This window comes from Pygocentrus nattereri, chromosome 2 (genome assembly GCF_015220715.1).
Source record: "Pygocentrus nattereri isolate fPygNat1 chromosome 2, fPygNat1.pri, whole genome shotgun sequence".
Classification (NCBI taxonomy): domain Eukaryota; kingdom Metazoa; phylum Chordata; class Actinopteri; order Characiformes; family Serrasalmidae; genus Pygocentrus; species Pygocentrus nattereri.
In genome coordinates this window covers 4,850,609-4,868,137 of record NC_051212.1, presented here as the reverse complement: position 1 = coordinate 4,868,137, position 17,529 = coordinate 4,850,609, and the positions used below count along the sequence as shown (strand labels likewise).

The 17,529-nt window shown below is 37.0% G+C and overlaps 1 protein-coding gene across 1 annotated transcript in view; it reads right to left on the bottom strand.

The window, feature by feature from the left end:
- ptprn2 (protein tyrosine phosphatase receptor type N2) overlaps positions 1–17,529 on the bottom strand; it is a 460,965-nt gene that overhangs the window by 76,037 nt on the left and 367,399 nt on the right. The window contains exon 15 of the mRNA XM_037546545.1: positions 4,517–4,726. Coding sequence (XP_037402442.1) covers positions 4,517–4,726 — 210 coding nt within the window. The remainder of the gene's footprint in view (positions 1–4,516; positions 4,727–17,529) is intronic.

Genomic DNA, 17,529 nt, shown 5'->3' with positions numbered 1-17,529 from the left:
ATAACAACACTCAACAACAATAACTACACTAAACGATAACAACATTCACTAACAATAAATACACTCAATAACTACACTTAACTATAACAACATTCAATAACAATAAATACACTCAGTAAATACACTCAACTATAACAACACTCAACAACAATAACTACACTCAACTATAACAACATTCACTAACAATAAATACACTCACTAACTACACTCAACTATACCACTCAATACCAATAGTGAATAGCAATAACGACACTCAATAACAATAACAACGCTCAAAAACAACACTCAATACCAATTCTCAATAGCAAGACCAACACTCAATAACTACACTCAACTATTAAAACAGTCAATACCAACACTCAATAACTACACTCAACTATGAAAACAGTCAATACCAACACTCAATAACTACACTCAACTATGAAAACAGTCAATACCAACACTCAATAACTGCACTCAACTATAACACTCAATACCAACACTCAACCACAATAACTACACTCAATAACATTAACAACACGCAATAACTACACTCAACTATAACACTCAATAACAACACTCAATAGCAATAACTACATTCAGTAATTAAAACAACACTCAATAACTACACTCAACTATAAAAACACTCAATACAAACACTCAATAACTACACTCAACTATAAAAACTCTCAATAGCAAGACCAACACTCAATAATTGCACTCAACTATAATACACAATAACAACACTTAATAGCATAACTACACTCAATAAATAAAAGAACACTCAATAGCTACACTCAACTATAACACTCAATAACAACACTCAATAGCATTAAGTACACTCAATAACTATAACACTCAGTAAATACACCCCACTATTAACAACACTCAGGAACGATGACTACACTCAAGAACAACGACTGCACTAATTAACCATAACACTCAGTAACTAACAACACTCAATAACAATAACAACATGGTACATGACTGTCATTTTTCAATGGCCATGTTTCCTAAACTCAAATGAAAGGGCAGAAACTCATTGAAAATCTGTGTGATAGGGTAAGATCGAGCTAGTGTGTGAAACTGCTCAAGACTAAAATACAAGATACAAATGAATGAAATGAGGGCAAATGTTAATTTTAAATTATACTTAATTTGCATGGGTATTAGGTCACACTATTAGAACAGATCTGGATTTTTGGAGTGTTTTTTTTTTTTTTTGGTCTTATAATTTGCATGGTAGCAAATCCATGGCTTTTCCAACCTGCCTAGTCTGGACTGCACTGTAGTTTCTCTTTAGTTTGAAGCCTGTGAAGTTTGTCCAACCTCACAGCAGCAGCTGAGTAGCCACGACCAAATGTGTTTGTGGGCGGGGCCTAAACAGGCGAATTAAACTTAACAGAGCGCTCATTTCTGGACGCCTCTCCGTACGAGGAGCTCTCTGGAGTGTGTGATGTTTGTACTGATGCATTTTCTTAACAATCCGCATGGCTTTAATAGGTTCTGAAATAGCCTTCAGTGAGCTCAATCACAGCCATCCATTACAGCCAGCGCAGTCACTGTGAGTGTGGATGGATGATGGATTCTCTCAGGCTAATGAACACAGCGCTAGCAGGCACCTATCAGTCACAAACACACTGCTGCAGCAAACAGATGAATAAAACAAAAGTTGAGGGTGCAATTAAAGTGATACATTGTGTGTGTGTGTGTGAAGAATGGTGGAGAGAGGTGGAGAGAGGTGGAGAGAGGTGGAGGGGGGGGGTCAGCCCTGCAGCCTTTTTCGAGATGAAAACCAAAACACAGCATACACTATACCATTTTCAGTACTGTGCAAAAGTCAGAGACCACCCTTCATTCCCTGGATTTCCAGTCAAAGCAGGCATTAAGTTCAAGATATTCCCTTCTCAGGAGATGTTTCTGAGGGGACTCTATTCAAGATAATCAACTTGCATAAGGAAGATGAAATCCAAAAGAAACTAAGTAGGAGGAAAAAAACAAGAGTTTCCAAAACTGGAGTTCAAAAACTGATTAAAATCTCCAGAGATAATGTGCCTCCTAACCACCTGGAAGAGCTGGTTGACCCCAAAACTGGCCCCTTCAGATAAACAGGGCTGAAAGCTTTCCTTTCTGAGAGAGAGAAGAAAATCAAGCTGCTTCAGATCTGAAAACATCTACTCAATTTCCCAACTCCTCCAGACCTGACGCCCACATTTTGCTTCTTTAGTGTACCTAGACCACTATATGCAGAGTGTAAAGACTTTTGATGCCCAAATTTTGCTCTCTTATTGTATCTAGACCACTAGATCTAGAGTGTATTCAAAAACATATTTGATGCCTAACCTTGTATCTAGAGTGCAATCAAAGACATGTTTGATGCCCAAATTGTGGTTCCTTAGTGTATCTAGACCACTAGATCTCAAATGTATTGAAAGACATATTTGATGCCTAACCTCATATCTAGAGCGCAATCAAAGACATGTTTGATGCCCAAATTGTGGTTACTTAGTGTATCTAGACCACTAGATCTCAAGTGTATTCAAAGACATATTTGATGCTTAACCTCATATCTAGAGCGCAATCAAAGACATGTTTGATGCCCAAATTGTGGTTCCTTAGTGTATCTAGACCACTAGATCTCAAGTGTATTGAAAGACATATTTGATGCCTAACCTCATATCTAGAGCGCAATCAAAGACATTTTTGATGCCCAAATTGTGGTTCCTTAGTGTATCTAGACCACTAGATCTCAAGTGTATTGAAAGACATATTTGATGCCTAACCTCATATCTAGAGCGCAATCAAAGACATTTTTGATGCCCAAATTGTGGTTACTTAGTGTATCTAGACCACTAGATCTCAAGTGTATTCAAAGACATATTTGATGCCTAACCTCATATCTAGAGTGCAATCAAAGACATGTTTGATGCCCAAATTTTGGTTCCTTAGTGTATCTAGACCACTAGATCTAGAGCTATGAGTTTGCTAAGAAACACTACACAATAGCCACCTAGACTTCATTAGGGCCATGCAAACTTGTTAATGTGGTAATACCAAGCATTAGCTTAATGCTAACATATTATTAAAAAAAACATAGGGTAGCTAGTGGAAATTAGCAGTATCACAATAGCAACAATATCACATGTCCAGTAGAGATGTCCATGTTACTGCACATATGTATGTACCAGTATCATGTGTCCAGTAAAGATGTCCATGTTACTGCATGTGTGTATGTACCAGTATCACATGTCCAGTAGAGATGTCCATGTTACTGCACATGTGTATGTACCAGTATCATGTGTCCAGTAGAGATGTCCATGTTACTGCATGGGTGTATGTACCAGTATCATGTGTCCAGTAGAGATGTGTACATTACTGCATGTGTGTATGTACCAGTGTCATGTGTCCAGTAGAGATGTCCATGTTACTGCATGTGTGTATGTACCAGTATCATGTGTCCAGTAGAGATGTCCATGTTACTGCATGTGTGTATGTACCAGTATCATGTGTCCAGTAGAGATGTCCATGTTAATGCATGTGTGTATGTACCAGTGTCATGTGTCCAGTAGAGATGTCCATGTTACTGCATGGGTGTATGTACCAGTATCATGTGTCCAGTAGAGATGTGTACATTACTGCATGTGTGTATGTACCAGTGTCATGTGTCCAGTAGAGATGTCCATGTTACTGCATGTGTGTATGTACCAGTATCATGTGTCCAGTAGAGATGTCCATGTTAATGCATGTGTGTATGTACCAGTATCATGTGTCCAGTAGAGATGTGTACATTACTGCATGTGTGTATGTACCAGTGTCATGTGTCCAGTAGAGATGTCCATGTTACTGCATGTGTGTATGTACCAGTATCATGTGTCCAGTAGAGATGTCCATGTTAATGCATGTGTGTATGTACCAGTATCATGTGTCCAGTAGAGATGTCCATGTTACTGCATGTGTGTATGTACCAGTATCATGTGTCCAGTAAAGATGTCCATGTTAATGCATGGGTGTATGTACCAGTATCATGTGTCCAGTAGAGATGTCCATGTTAATGCATGGGTGTATGTACCAGTATCATGTGTCCAGTAGAGATGTCCATGTTACTGCATGGGTGTATGTACCAGTATCATGTGTCCAGTAGAGATGTCCATGTTAATGCATGGGTGTATGTACCAGTATCATGTGTCCAGTAGAGATGTCCATGTTAATGCATGGGTGTATGTACCAGTATCATGTGTCCAGTAGAGATGTCCATGTTAATGCATGTGTGTATGTACCAGTATCATGTGTCCAGTAGAGATGTCCATGTTAATGCATGGGTGTATGTACCAGTATCATGTGTCCAGTAGAGATGTCCATGTTAATGCATGGGTGTATGTACCAGTATCATGTGTCCAGTAGAGATGTCCATGTTAATGCATGTGTGTATGTACCAGTGTCATGTGTCCAGTAGAGATGTCCATGTTAATGCATGGGTGTATGTACCAGTATCATGTGTCCAGTAGAGATGTCCATGTTAATGCATGGGTGTATGTACCAGTATCATGTGTCCAGTAGAGATGTCCATGTTACTGTGTGGTTCTTCGCTCCAGGATGACGTGCTGCTGCGAGCTGACGGGCTTTGAGTCGCCCCATCGCTGAACTGAGATGACACACTGTTGATGCGGGATGTGTGGGTGTGTGTTGGGTGAAACACCTCTGACCCACGCTCAGACGTCTGGATGGCCATCCGCTGCCTACACAGATCCTACAGAGAAAGAGGAAGAAAGATTGAATAAATAATAAACATGTAACAACCCAACCAGTGTGCATAAGACCAATTCACTGAGTGGAAATATAATCAGCCCAATTGATCTATATATAACCAACCTAATCAGCTCATATATAAAAAACTCAATCAGTGCATATACAATCAACTCAATCAGTCCATATATAATCAAATCAATCAGTGCATATATAACCAACTCAATCAGTTCATTTATAACCAACTCAATCAGTGCATATATATATAATCAACTCAATAAGTACATATATAATCAACTCAATCAGTGCATATATAACCAACAGTGCATATATAACCAACTTTTAATCAGTGCACATGTAACAAACTCAATCAGTCCATATATAACCAACTCAATCAGTCCATATATAATCAACTCAATTAGTGCATATATAACCAACTCAATCAGTCCATATATAATCAACTCAATCAGTGCATATATAATCAACTCAATCAGTCCATATATAATCAACTCAATAAGTGCATATATAATCAACTCAATCAGTGCATATATAATCAACTCAATCAGTCCATATATAATCAACTCAATAAGTGCATATATAATCAACTCAATCAGTGCATATATAATCAACTCAATCAGTCCATATATAATCAACTCAATAAGTGCATATATAATCAACTCAATCAGTGCATATATAATCAACTCAATTAGTGCATATATAACCAACTCAATCAGTCCATATATAATCAACTCAATTAGTGCATATATAACCAACTCAATCAGTGCCTATATAATCAACTCAATCAGTGCATATATAACCAACTCAATCAGTGCATATATAATCAACTCAATCAGTGCATATATAACCGACTCAATCAGTGCATATAAAACCAATTCAATCAGTCCATATATAACCAACTCAATCAGTCCATATATAACCAACTCAATCAGTGCATATATAACCAACTCAATCAGTGCATATATAATCAACTCAATCATTGCATATATAACCAACTCAATCAGTGCATATATAACCAACTCAATCAGTGCATATATAACTAACTCAATCAGTGCATATATAACAAACTCAATCAGTGGATATATAAACAACTCAATCAGTCCATATATAATCAACTCAATTACTGCATATATAACCAACTCAATCAGTGCATATATAATCAACTCAATCAGTGCATATATAACCAACTCAATCAGTCCATATATAACCAACTCAATCAGTGCATATATAACCAACTCAAGCAGTGCATATATAATCAACTCAATCATTGCATATATAACCAACTCAATCAGTGCATATAAAACCAACTCAATCAGTGCATATATAACCAACTCAATCAGTGCATATAAAACCAACTCAATCAGTGAATATATAACCAACTTAATCAGTACATATATAACTAACTTAATCAGTGCATATGTAAGCAACTCCATGTGCATACATAACCAACTCAATCAGTGCATATATAAACAACTCAATCAGTGCATATATAACCAACTCAATCAGTCCATATATAACCAACTCAATCAGTGCATATATAACCAACTCAATCAGTGCATATATAATCAACTCAATCATTGCATATATAACCAACTCAATCAGTGCATATATAACCAACTCAATCAGTGCATATATAACTAACTCAATCAGTGCATATATAACCAACTCAATCAGTGCATATATAACCAACTCAATCAGTGCCTATATAATCAACTCAATCAGTGCATATATAACCAACTCAATCAGTGCATATATAACCAACTCAGTCAGTGCATATATAACCAGCTCAATTAGTGCATATATAACCAAGTCAATCAGTGCATATATAACCAACTCAATCAGTGCCTATATAATCAACTCAATCAGTCCATATATAATCAACTCAATAAGTGCATATATAATCAACTCAATCAGTGCATATATAATCAACTCAATCAGTCCATATATAATCAACTCAATAAGTGCATATATAATCAACTCAATCAGTGCATATATAATCAACTCAATTAGTGCATATATAACCAACTCAATCAGTCCATATATAATCAACTCAATTAGTGCATATATAACCAACTCAATCAGTGCCTATATAATCAACTCAATCAGTGCATATATAACCAACTCAATCAGTGCATATATAATCAACTCAATCAGTGCATATATAACCGACTCAATCAGTGCATATAAAACCAATTCAATCAGTCCATATATAACCAACTCAATCAGTCCATATATAACCAACTCAATCAGTGCATATATAACCAACTCAATCAGTGCATATATAATCAACTCAATCATTGCATATATAACCAACTCAATCAGTGCATATATAACCAACTCAATCAGTGCATATATAACTAACTCAATCAGTGCATATATAACCAACTCAATCAGTGCATATATAACCAACTCAATCAGTGCCTATATAATCAACTCAATCAGTGCATATATAACCAACTCAATCAGTGCATATATAACCAACTCAGTCAGTGCATATATAACCAACTCAATTAGTGCATATATAACCAACTCAATCAGTGCATATATAACCAACTCAATCAGTGCCTATATAATCAACTCAATCAGTGCATATATAACCAACTCAATCAGTGCATATATAACCAACTCAATCAGTGCATATAAAACCAACTCAATCAGTCCATATATAACCAACGCAATCAGTGCATATATAACAAACTCAATCAGTGCATATATAACAAACTCAATCAGTGCATATATAAACAACTCAATCAGTCCATATATAATCAACTCAATTACTGCATATATAACCAACTCAATCAGTGCATATATAATCAACTCAATCAGTGCATATATAACCAACTCAATCAGTCCATATATAACCAACTCAATCAGTGCATATATAACCAACTCAAGCAGTGCATATATAATCAACTCAATCATTGCATATATAACCAACTCAATCAGTGCATATAAAACCAACTCAATCAGTGCATATATAACCAACTCAATCAGTGCATATAAAACCAACTCAATCAGTGAATATATAACCAACTTAATCAGTACATATATAACTAACTTAATCAGTGCATATGTAAGCAACTCCATGTGCATACATAACCAACTCAATCAGTGCATATATAAACAACTCAATCAGTGCATATATAACCAACTCAATCAGTCCATATATAACCAACTCAATCAGTGCATATATAACCAACTCAATCAGTGCATATATAATCAACTCAATCATTGCATATATAACCAACTCAATCAGTGCATATATAACCAACTCAATCGGTGCATATATAACTAACTCAATCAGTGCATATATAACCAACTCAATCAGTGCATATATAACCAACTCAATCAGTGCCTATATAATCAACTCAATCAGTGCATATATAACCAACTCAATCAGTGCATATATAACCAACTCAGTCAGTGCATATATAACCAACTCAATTAGTGCATATATAACCAACTCAATCAGTGCATATATAACCAACTCAATCAGTGCCTATATAACCAACTCAATCAGTGCATATATAACCAACTCAATCAGTGCATATATAACGAACTTAATCAGTGCATATATAACTAACTCAATCAGTGCATATATAACCAACTCAATCAGTGCATATATAACCAACTTAATCAATGCATATATAACTAACTCAATCAGTGCATATATAACCAACTTAATCAGTGCATATATAAACAACTCAATCAGTGCATATATAACCAACTCAATCAGTGCATATATAACTAACTCAATCAGTGCATATATAACCAACTTAATCATTGCATATATAACTAACTCAATCAGTGCATATATAACCAACTTAATCAGTGCATATATAACCAACTCAATCAGTGCATATATAACCAACTTAATCAATGCATATATAACTAACTCAATCAGTGCATATATAACCAACTTAATCAGTGCATATATAACCAACTCAATCAGTGCATATATAACCAACTCAATCAGTCCATATATAACCAACTCAATCAGTGCATATATAACAAACTCAATCAGTGCATATATAACCAACTCAATCAGTGCGTATATAACCAACTTAATCAGTGCATATATAACCAACTCAATCAGTGCATATATAACTAACTCAATCAGTGCATATATAACCAACTCAATCAGTGCATATATAACCAACTTAATCAGTCCATATATAACCAACTCAATCAGTGCATATATAACTAAGTCAATCAGTGCATATATAACCAACTTAATCAGTGCATATATAACTAACTCAATCAGTGCATATATAATCAACTCAATCATTCCATATATAATCAACTCAATCTGCATACATAATCAACTCAATTAGTGCATATATAATCAACTCAATCAGTCCATATATAATCAACTCAATCAGTCCATATATAACCAACTCAATCAGTGCATATATAACTAAATCAATCAGTGCATACATAACCAACTGAATCAGTGCATATATAACCAACTCAATCAGTGCCTATATAATCAACTCAATCAGTGCATATATAACCAACTCAATCAGTGCATATATAACCAACTCAGTCAGTGCATATATAACCAACTCAATTAGTGCATATATAACCAACTCAATCAGTGCATATATAACCAACTCAATCAGTGCATATATAATCAACTCAATCAGTCCATATATAACCAACTCAATCAGTGCAAATATAACCAACTCAATCAGTGCATATATAACCAACTCAATCAGTGCATATATAATCAACTCAATCAGTCCATATATAATCAACTCAATTAGTGCATATATAACCAACTCAATCAGTCCATATATAATCAACTCAATCAGTCCATATATAACCAACTCAATCAGTCCATATATAATCAACTCAATCAGTCCATATATAATCAACTCAATTAGTGCATATATAACCAACTCAATCAGTCCATATATAATCAACTCAATCAGTTCATATATAACCAACTTAATCAGTGCATACATATCTAACTCAATCAGTCCATATATAATCAACTCAATCAGTGCATATATAGTCAACTTTTAATCAGTGCATATATAACCAACTCAATCAGTTCATATATAACCAACTTAATCAGTGCATATATAACTAACTCAATCAGTCCATATATAATCAACTCAATCAGTCCATATATAACCAACTCAATCAGTGCATATATAACCAACTCAATCAGTCCATATATAATCAACTCAATCAGTCCATATATAATCAACTCAATCAGTCCATATATAATCAACTCAATCAGTCCATATATAATCAACTCAATTAGTGCATATATAACCAACTCAATTAGTTCATATATAACCAACTTAATCAGTCCATATATAATCAACTCAATTAGTGCATATATAACCAACTCAATCAGTTCATATATAACCAACTCAATCAGTCCATATATAACCACCTCAATCAGTGCATATATAACCAACTCAATCAGTGCATATATAACCAACTCAATCAGTGCATATATAATCAACTCAATCAGTCCATATATAATCAACTCAATTAGTGCATATATAACCAACTCAATCAGTCCATATATAATCAACTCAATCAGTCCATATATAACCAACTCAATCAGTCCATATATAATCAACTCAATCAGTCCATATATAATCAACTCAATTAGTGCATATATAACCAACTCAATCAGTCCATATATAATCAACTCAATCAGTTCATATATAACCAACTTAATCAGTGCATACATAACTAACTCAATCAGTCCATATATAATCAACTCAATCAGTGCATATATAGTCAACTTTTAATCAGTGCATATATAACTAACTCAATCAGTGCATATATAAGCAACTCAGTCAGTTCATATATAACCAATCCAATCAGTCCATATATAACCAACTCAATCAGTGTATATATTACCAAACCTGTCAGTACATAAGTAACAACCTACTGAGTGTATACAAAACCAACCAAATCAGTGCATATATAATCAAACCCAATCACTGCATACTTAACCTATTCGATCATATATAAAAAATTAATGAGTCTACATATAATCATCCCAATCAGTGCACCTAATAGGCAGCCCAATCAGTGGCTATACAACCCTTTTTGCTACTAAAACATACACACTCACACTGACTCTCTCAGTGGTATCCAAACATTCTGCTCACACATTTGACTGCATTTCATTTTTCCCTTAGATATTAATCGAAATTCTAGTGCACAAATCAAAAGTGATGAGAGAGGCCCAGGTGTCCTTTCTGCTTCAACACCGAGTCAACGTCAAGATTAAAACCTTTAAAACACCAAGAGCTGTGAAGCTGCACAGCAGATGTCTGAATAAAATGCACTCATTTGGCATGAGAGGTTTTTTTTCTGTTCTCTTTCGAGGAAAATACTTTGAGGAAATAGCAGTGCATTAAAGAAAACGCAGCTGGTATACGGTGTGTGATCAATGACTCTAACAGCTGTATCTGTAGTAGGAGACCCCTGCCGAAATCTCCTGATCTATAAACTACAACTTCACATCATCATCTAATTACTTCAGATAAGCTGTGTTGTTTAATTCATAAGATATTCACCATGTGTTGCTGACACTTTGTTACCCAAGAGTCGCTCCAGAAAACGACAATTACGAAAATATGAAATGACATTTGAGGCTTCGAATACGGTCAAATATCAGCGCACTGTGCAGACCAAAGTTATGTTCCCATTCCTCAATAAGTCCATTTCTTTTCGAATGTCATTTAATTCGATCTGAAAATGCCCCTCCCTCAGTGACATCACCGCCTTCCCAGGATGCATCAATGCAGCGATCCAAATTCACAGCTTGGCCTCTATCTGCCGAGCCAGTCGCTTCGCTCAAAATCAAAGACAAGACAGACAGAGAGCGAAAGAAAAGAAAGAGAAAGAGAGAAAGCACGGTGTTTCAATCTCGGTCGCCCTTGATCCTATCTCTCCGCGCCTGTCTGACCGAGGCGGCCACTCTGAGGGGGGCTTTCTATCAGCATCAGTGGCTCTATAGGATTGGAGATTATTGGCTGAATGATCGCTCATTCGTGATTAAGTCCAAAGCCACCGAGGACTGAAACCCTCATGTCCTTCATCATGACTCCATGTAGTTCTGGGGCATAGTGGAACACTTTTTTGGGGGTATTGAGGCAGTTTTTGGAGGTTTGGTGGGGTGTGTTTTAGGACATAGAGGGGATATGGCAGGGCTGATCTGAAGGTGCAGTGGAGAACTTTTTCAGGGGTGTGGTGAGGCAGTTTTGGTGTAGGTTTTTGTGGATTTAGTGGGGCAGTTTTGAGGCATAATAGAGCAGTTTTTGTTTCGGGTTATAGTAGTAGTAGTACAGTTTTGTGGGGGTATAATGGGGCAGTTTTGAAGGCATAGTGGTGTGGTTTTTGGAAGGTGCATTGGGGCGGTTTTGGGGGTGCGGTGGGGCAATTTTTGTAAATTTGGTGTGCAGTTTCTGGGGATGTAGCAGGGCAGTTTTGGGGGTGCGGTGGGGCAGTTTTAGAGTTTTGGGACGCCATGGCGTAGTTTTTGGGAGTGTTGAATTAACTTCATTCAAATCTGCACATTTCCGCATATATAACATAATAATTATGGCAATAATTGGGTTGATGTATTTCAGTTTTGTGGGAATTCATTTCATCGAATGCATCCGTTTCGTTCAGTTCGGTAAGAAGCTCCAGAGAGTGATGGGGGGAGGGGAGAACAGTCTGTCCAGGAAAAGAAAAACACCCCTAACATTAATATCCATTTGCTAATGGAGGGGAGGAGAGCAAGAGCTTAGACCCCAGTGATCTCGTTTAAATACAAATGAGCATGTGGTCTTTGTCAGTCTGCAATAACTTCTCATTAACTGCCAAATTGTTATTTCGGTAAAATCTGCTCTTCATACTAAGGAAGACACTTGAATGTCTTCAATGAACATGAAGCTCCTTGAACGTTTGCTGTGCTGTGAGGAGAGAACTCTGAAGATTCAGCCTTCCAGCAGCAGTTTATACATTTTTACTGTGTTTTTATCTTATTTCGTTTTATTGGAAGAAAGCGGCAAAGTTCGTTTCATTTTCACACGTATGATTTCTTTCGTCTGTAGTTTCCGAATGAGAGCAAATGTTAATGTGCGTAAATTAAAGACAATCGGCTCCCGCTTAGGAGTAGTACTCACTGGCAACCAGAGCCCTTTCCTTATGGAGTCTGCATGTCCTCCCACGGGTCTGTTTGGGTTTACTCCACCGTAAACACATGCAGTCAGGATGCTAAATTGTCCCTGGGTGTGAATGTATTTGTCTGTGAGCACTGGGATAGGCTCCAGCACCCCCACCCAGAAGGATAAGTGGGTGAGACAATATATGTGTGTGCATTTGATCCAATGCGCTGCATCATTCTATAATGATGACTTCTTCCTCTGTGTAAGAGCTTTTTACTCTTAGTGTTCAGATTTTTGTTAAATCACTTTCATTTTCTGGGAGAACAGACTAAAAATAAATGTACTGTACACAAATTTGTCATCTGGATGGGTCTCAGAATCAGAAGTAGAATCAGAATCAAAATCAGATTCAGAATTAGAATTAGAGACAGAATCAGTATCAGAATCGGAAGTAAATTCAGAATCAGAATTAGAGTCAGAATCAGTATCAGAATCGGAATCAGAATCGGAAGTAAATTGAGAATCAGAAGTAAAATCAGAATTAGAATCAGAATCAGTATCGGAATCAGAATCGGAAGTAAATTGAGAATCAGAAGTAAAATCAGAATTAGAATCAGAATCAGCATCAGAATCGGAAGTAAATTGAGAATCAGAAGAGAAATTAGAATCAAAATCAGAATCAGAAGTAAAATCAGAATCAGAAGTAGAATCAGAATCAGAAGTAGAATCAGAATTGGGATTAGAATAATCTCTGAAATATTTTCATATCTTTTGTCATCTTAGATTTGTCCATTATTCTAAAAGTGAGAGCAGCGCGTGTTTCTGTGAGTCACGGTGTTGAAGTTACCGATCATCTATCATTCCGTTTCATAAAAGTGCAGGTTTCGTGTTCGGCGTGTGTTGAAAAGATTTCTCTCTTAGCTTTATTGAATTGTACGACTTTAAACAGACGAAGGACCAGAAAGTAATCCAATTGCATAACTTTAATATAGTAATCCTTTGGATTAGGTCCCATTTGTATGATTTAATCAGTATTAGTCTATAACGGAAAACATCTGTGGAGTAACTCTCCCACCTCTGCGCAGACATATAGGAACTGTGTTTAGTTACCAGAAGAAATGAAAACAGATTAGAAGAAGAAACACGGACCTCGAGCCCTCCTGCCCGCCCCTTCAGGGTCTCAGTGTGTGTGATGAATGCATGGGAACCGTCGGCGTTTAGCCCCTCATATCTTCCGCACAGTAAAGCGCACGAACGCGCGCTGCTGTGATCTAAACCTGACTCGGTCTCTCTGCGGCCGGCGTGGGAGTCCAGCAGGCTCACGCGGTTTGTTTATAGAAAACGAGGCCATTAAAATCACGTCGGGCAGCGGCTGTTTCTTGTTATGATGGCTATAACGTTTAAAGCGGCGTGTCAGGACTATAACAAAGCAGCTGCTGGTTAATGTGAGCTGCACAGCGTGCTACTGTACCGTAACGCAGACGAGCTACTGTGAGCGGCTCACTGAGAGGGGCTACCGTCAGCCCAGTGGGAGCCGAGAGAACACAGAACACAAGCCCACTGCCGTGGAACTGCACACGAGGGTGGGGTCTCGTCTCTTTGTGGGCCTCAGATCCCCCCTGGATGACGAACACATGGACATTTATTGGCCGGGGGGCATTAGTCTGCTCTCTAAAGAAAAAGACCCCCCCACTCGCCAGAAAAATAAATAAATAAATAAATATTAGAAGAAGTAAGAGATGCCATGCAGGACAAAACGATGCGGTAAAACAAACAAATGAAGTAATTAATTAATAAATTACAACACTTGGGGGCATTTTCATACTCAACATGTAGTGGGGTCAAAATGTGTCTGTTCATACCAGGTGAATTATTAGTTAATAACATGTTTACAATGTGTCACTGCAATCAATGAGTAGCATCAATCATTTTTGATGTTAATAGCAAGTTAATAACATTGGAACGGTGTGTTACTGTGATGGGCCGTTTCTTATGTTAACCGTTGTTCAATAACTGGTTAAAATGCGCTACTGCGATGACTTATTAATATAAACTATTTTTGATGTTAATCGTTGATTAATAACACGTTAATAACATGTTACTGTGATCAACTCTTAGCATCGACATTTTTTCATGTTAACAGTAAGTTAAGGCATTTAACGGTGTGTTAAGGTGACTGGCATTTTTTATGTTAATAGATAATTAATAACATGTTATAAATGTGATACTGTGAAAAATGATCAGTGTCAATAATTTCTAATCATGATAATGAGATAATAACATGTTAACAATGCATTCATGTGATAATTACTAATATAGATAATTTCTGGTGTTACTAATTAGTAAGATGTTAACAATGTGTTACTATGATACATTATTAGTATCAATAATTGTTGATTATAATTAGTTAATAACATTATAACAATGTGTTACTATTAAGAATTATTAGCATCAATATTGTTAATAATAATTACTTAATAACATGTTAGCAATGTGTCACTATGATAAATTATTAGTATCATAATTGTTGATTATAATTAGTTAATAACATTATAACAATGTTACTATTATAAATTATTAGCATCAATATTGTTAATAATAATTAGTTAATAACATGTTAAAAATGTATTAGTATGATACATTATTAGCATCAATAACTGTTCATTATAATTAGTTAATAATATGTTCACAATGTGACACTGATAGATTATTAGCATCAATATTTTCTGATATTGATAATTAGCTAATAACATGCTAACAATGTGCTACTGTGATAAATTATTAGTATGAATAATTGATGTTAATAATTAGTTCATAACATTTTCCTGTGATCATTTATTAACATCAGTGATTTTAGATCCTGTGACTGCAGCTTTTAGATCCGTCCAATGCAGCTCTACTGAAGTTCTACTGAAGCCTCTTTTGATGAAACCAGTTCTTTCCAGCTGCTGCAGTGCTGTTTGTGTATCAGTGAGTCTGAAGTGCCATTTGCAAGCAGATCGCGGCACTCGTGCCATCAATATCAGTAAAATCAGTGATGTTAGCACTGGAGGAAGCTTTCGTCAGGCTATACTGGAGAGTGCTCACTAGAAAACTGCAATAAATCAACATCTTACACACTAATAAAAGCAACAGTAGGAGAAGTGGAAACTCCAGCTCCTCTCAAAAGAAAATGCAACATACAGTATATTTCCAAAAGTTTTCACTCCCCCGTCCAAATCATTGAGTTCAGGTGTTCCAGTCACTTCCATGGCCACAGGTGTATAAAGCCGAGCCCCTAGGCCTGCAGACTGCTTCTACAGGCATTAGTGAAAGAATGGGTCGCTCTCAGGAGCTCAGTGAATTCCAGCGTGGTGCCGTGATCAGACACCACCTGTGCAGCAAGTCCAGTCGTGAAATTTCCTCACTACTAAATATTCCACAGTCAACTGTCAGTGGGATTATAACAAAGTGGAAGTGATTGGGAACGACAGCAACTCAGTGGTCGGCCACGTAAAATGACAGAGCGGTCAGCGGATGCTGAGGGGCATAGAGCGCAGAGGTCACCGACTTTCTGCAGAGTCAATCACTACAGACCTCCAAACTTCATGTGGCCTTCAGATCAGCTCAAGAACAGCATAGAGAGCTTCATGGAATGGGTTTCCATGGCCGAGCAGCTGCATCCAAGCCTTACATCACCAAGCGCAATGCAAAGCGTGGAATGCAGTGGTGTAAAGCGCCGCCACTGGACTCTAGAGCAGTGGAGACGAGTTCTCTGGAGTGACCAATCACGCTTCTCCATCTGGCAATCTGACGGACGAGTCTGGGTTTGGCGGTTGCCAGGAGACGGTACTTTTCTGACTGCACTGTGACCAAGTGTAAAGTTTGGTGGAGGGGGGATCATGGTGTGGGGCTGTTTTTCAGGAGTTGGGCTCGGCCCCTTAGTTCCAGTGAAAGGAACTCTTAAAGCTTCAGCACCAAGAGATTTTGGACAATTTCATGCTCCCAACTTTGTGGGAACAGTTTGGGGACGGCCCCTTCCTGTTCCAACATGACTGCGCACCAGTGCACAAAGCAGGTCCATAAAGACGTGGATGAGCCAGTTTGGGTCCTGAGCTCATTTTCAGTATCTAATATATATGGAATATATACATTCATTGGTTGGAACGTGCAGTCATTGATACTCTCACTGGACTTGATTGAGAACCTCTGGTATAAATGATACACTCATTTACAGGATTTGATACATGTGGAATATATATGTTTACTGGATGGAGCGTTTGACAGCCATAATTGTGATGTTTAGTTTTTCTGAGGTTTGAAATGTTGGAACAGACCAGCAAAGCCACATTTAAACAGTACGATCAAAACCCATCCGTGTAATTATTAGTGCTGCACTGAATCCAGTGGAACAGGACTAATTAAGCTCTCTTTGGAAGGAAACAGGCAGCTGGTCAGTGTTCTCTGAAAAGATGCTCTGGTCAAAATGAAAAACTGAACGATCACTACATCTGTTAAAAATATGCTCTCATATACGCAGTCATGTGCAAAAGTTTAGACACCCCAGCTCAAATGATAGGTTGTTGTTGATTTTGACAAGTGAGAATAAGTAACACGTCCTCTACAGAGATTTTAATACATATAATAAACATAAAATGTGGCCTGTGTTTTATTTTTCCTA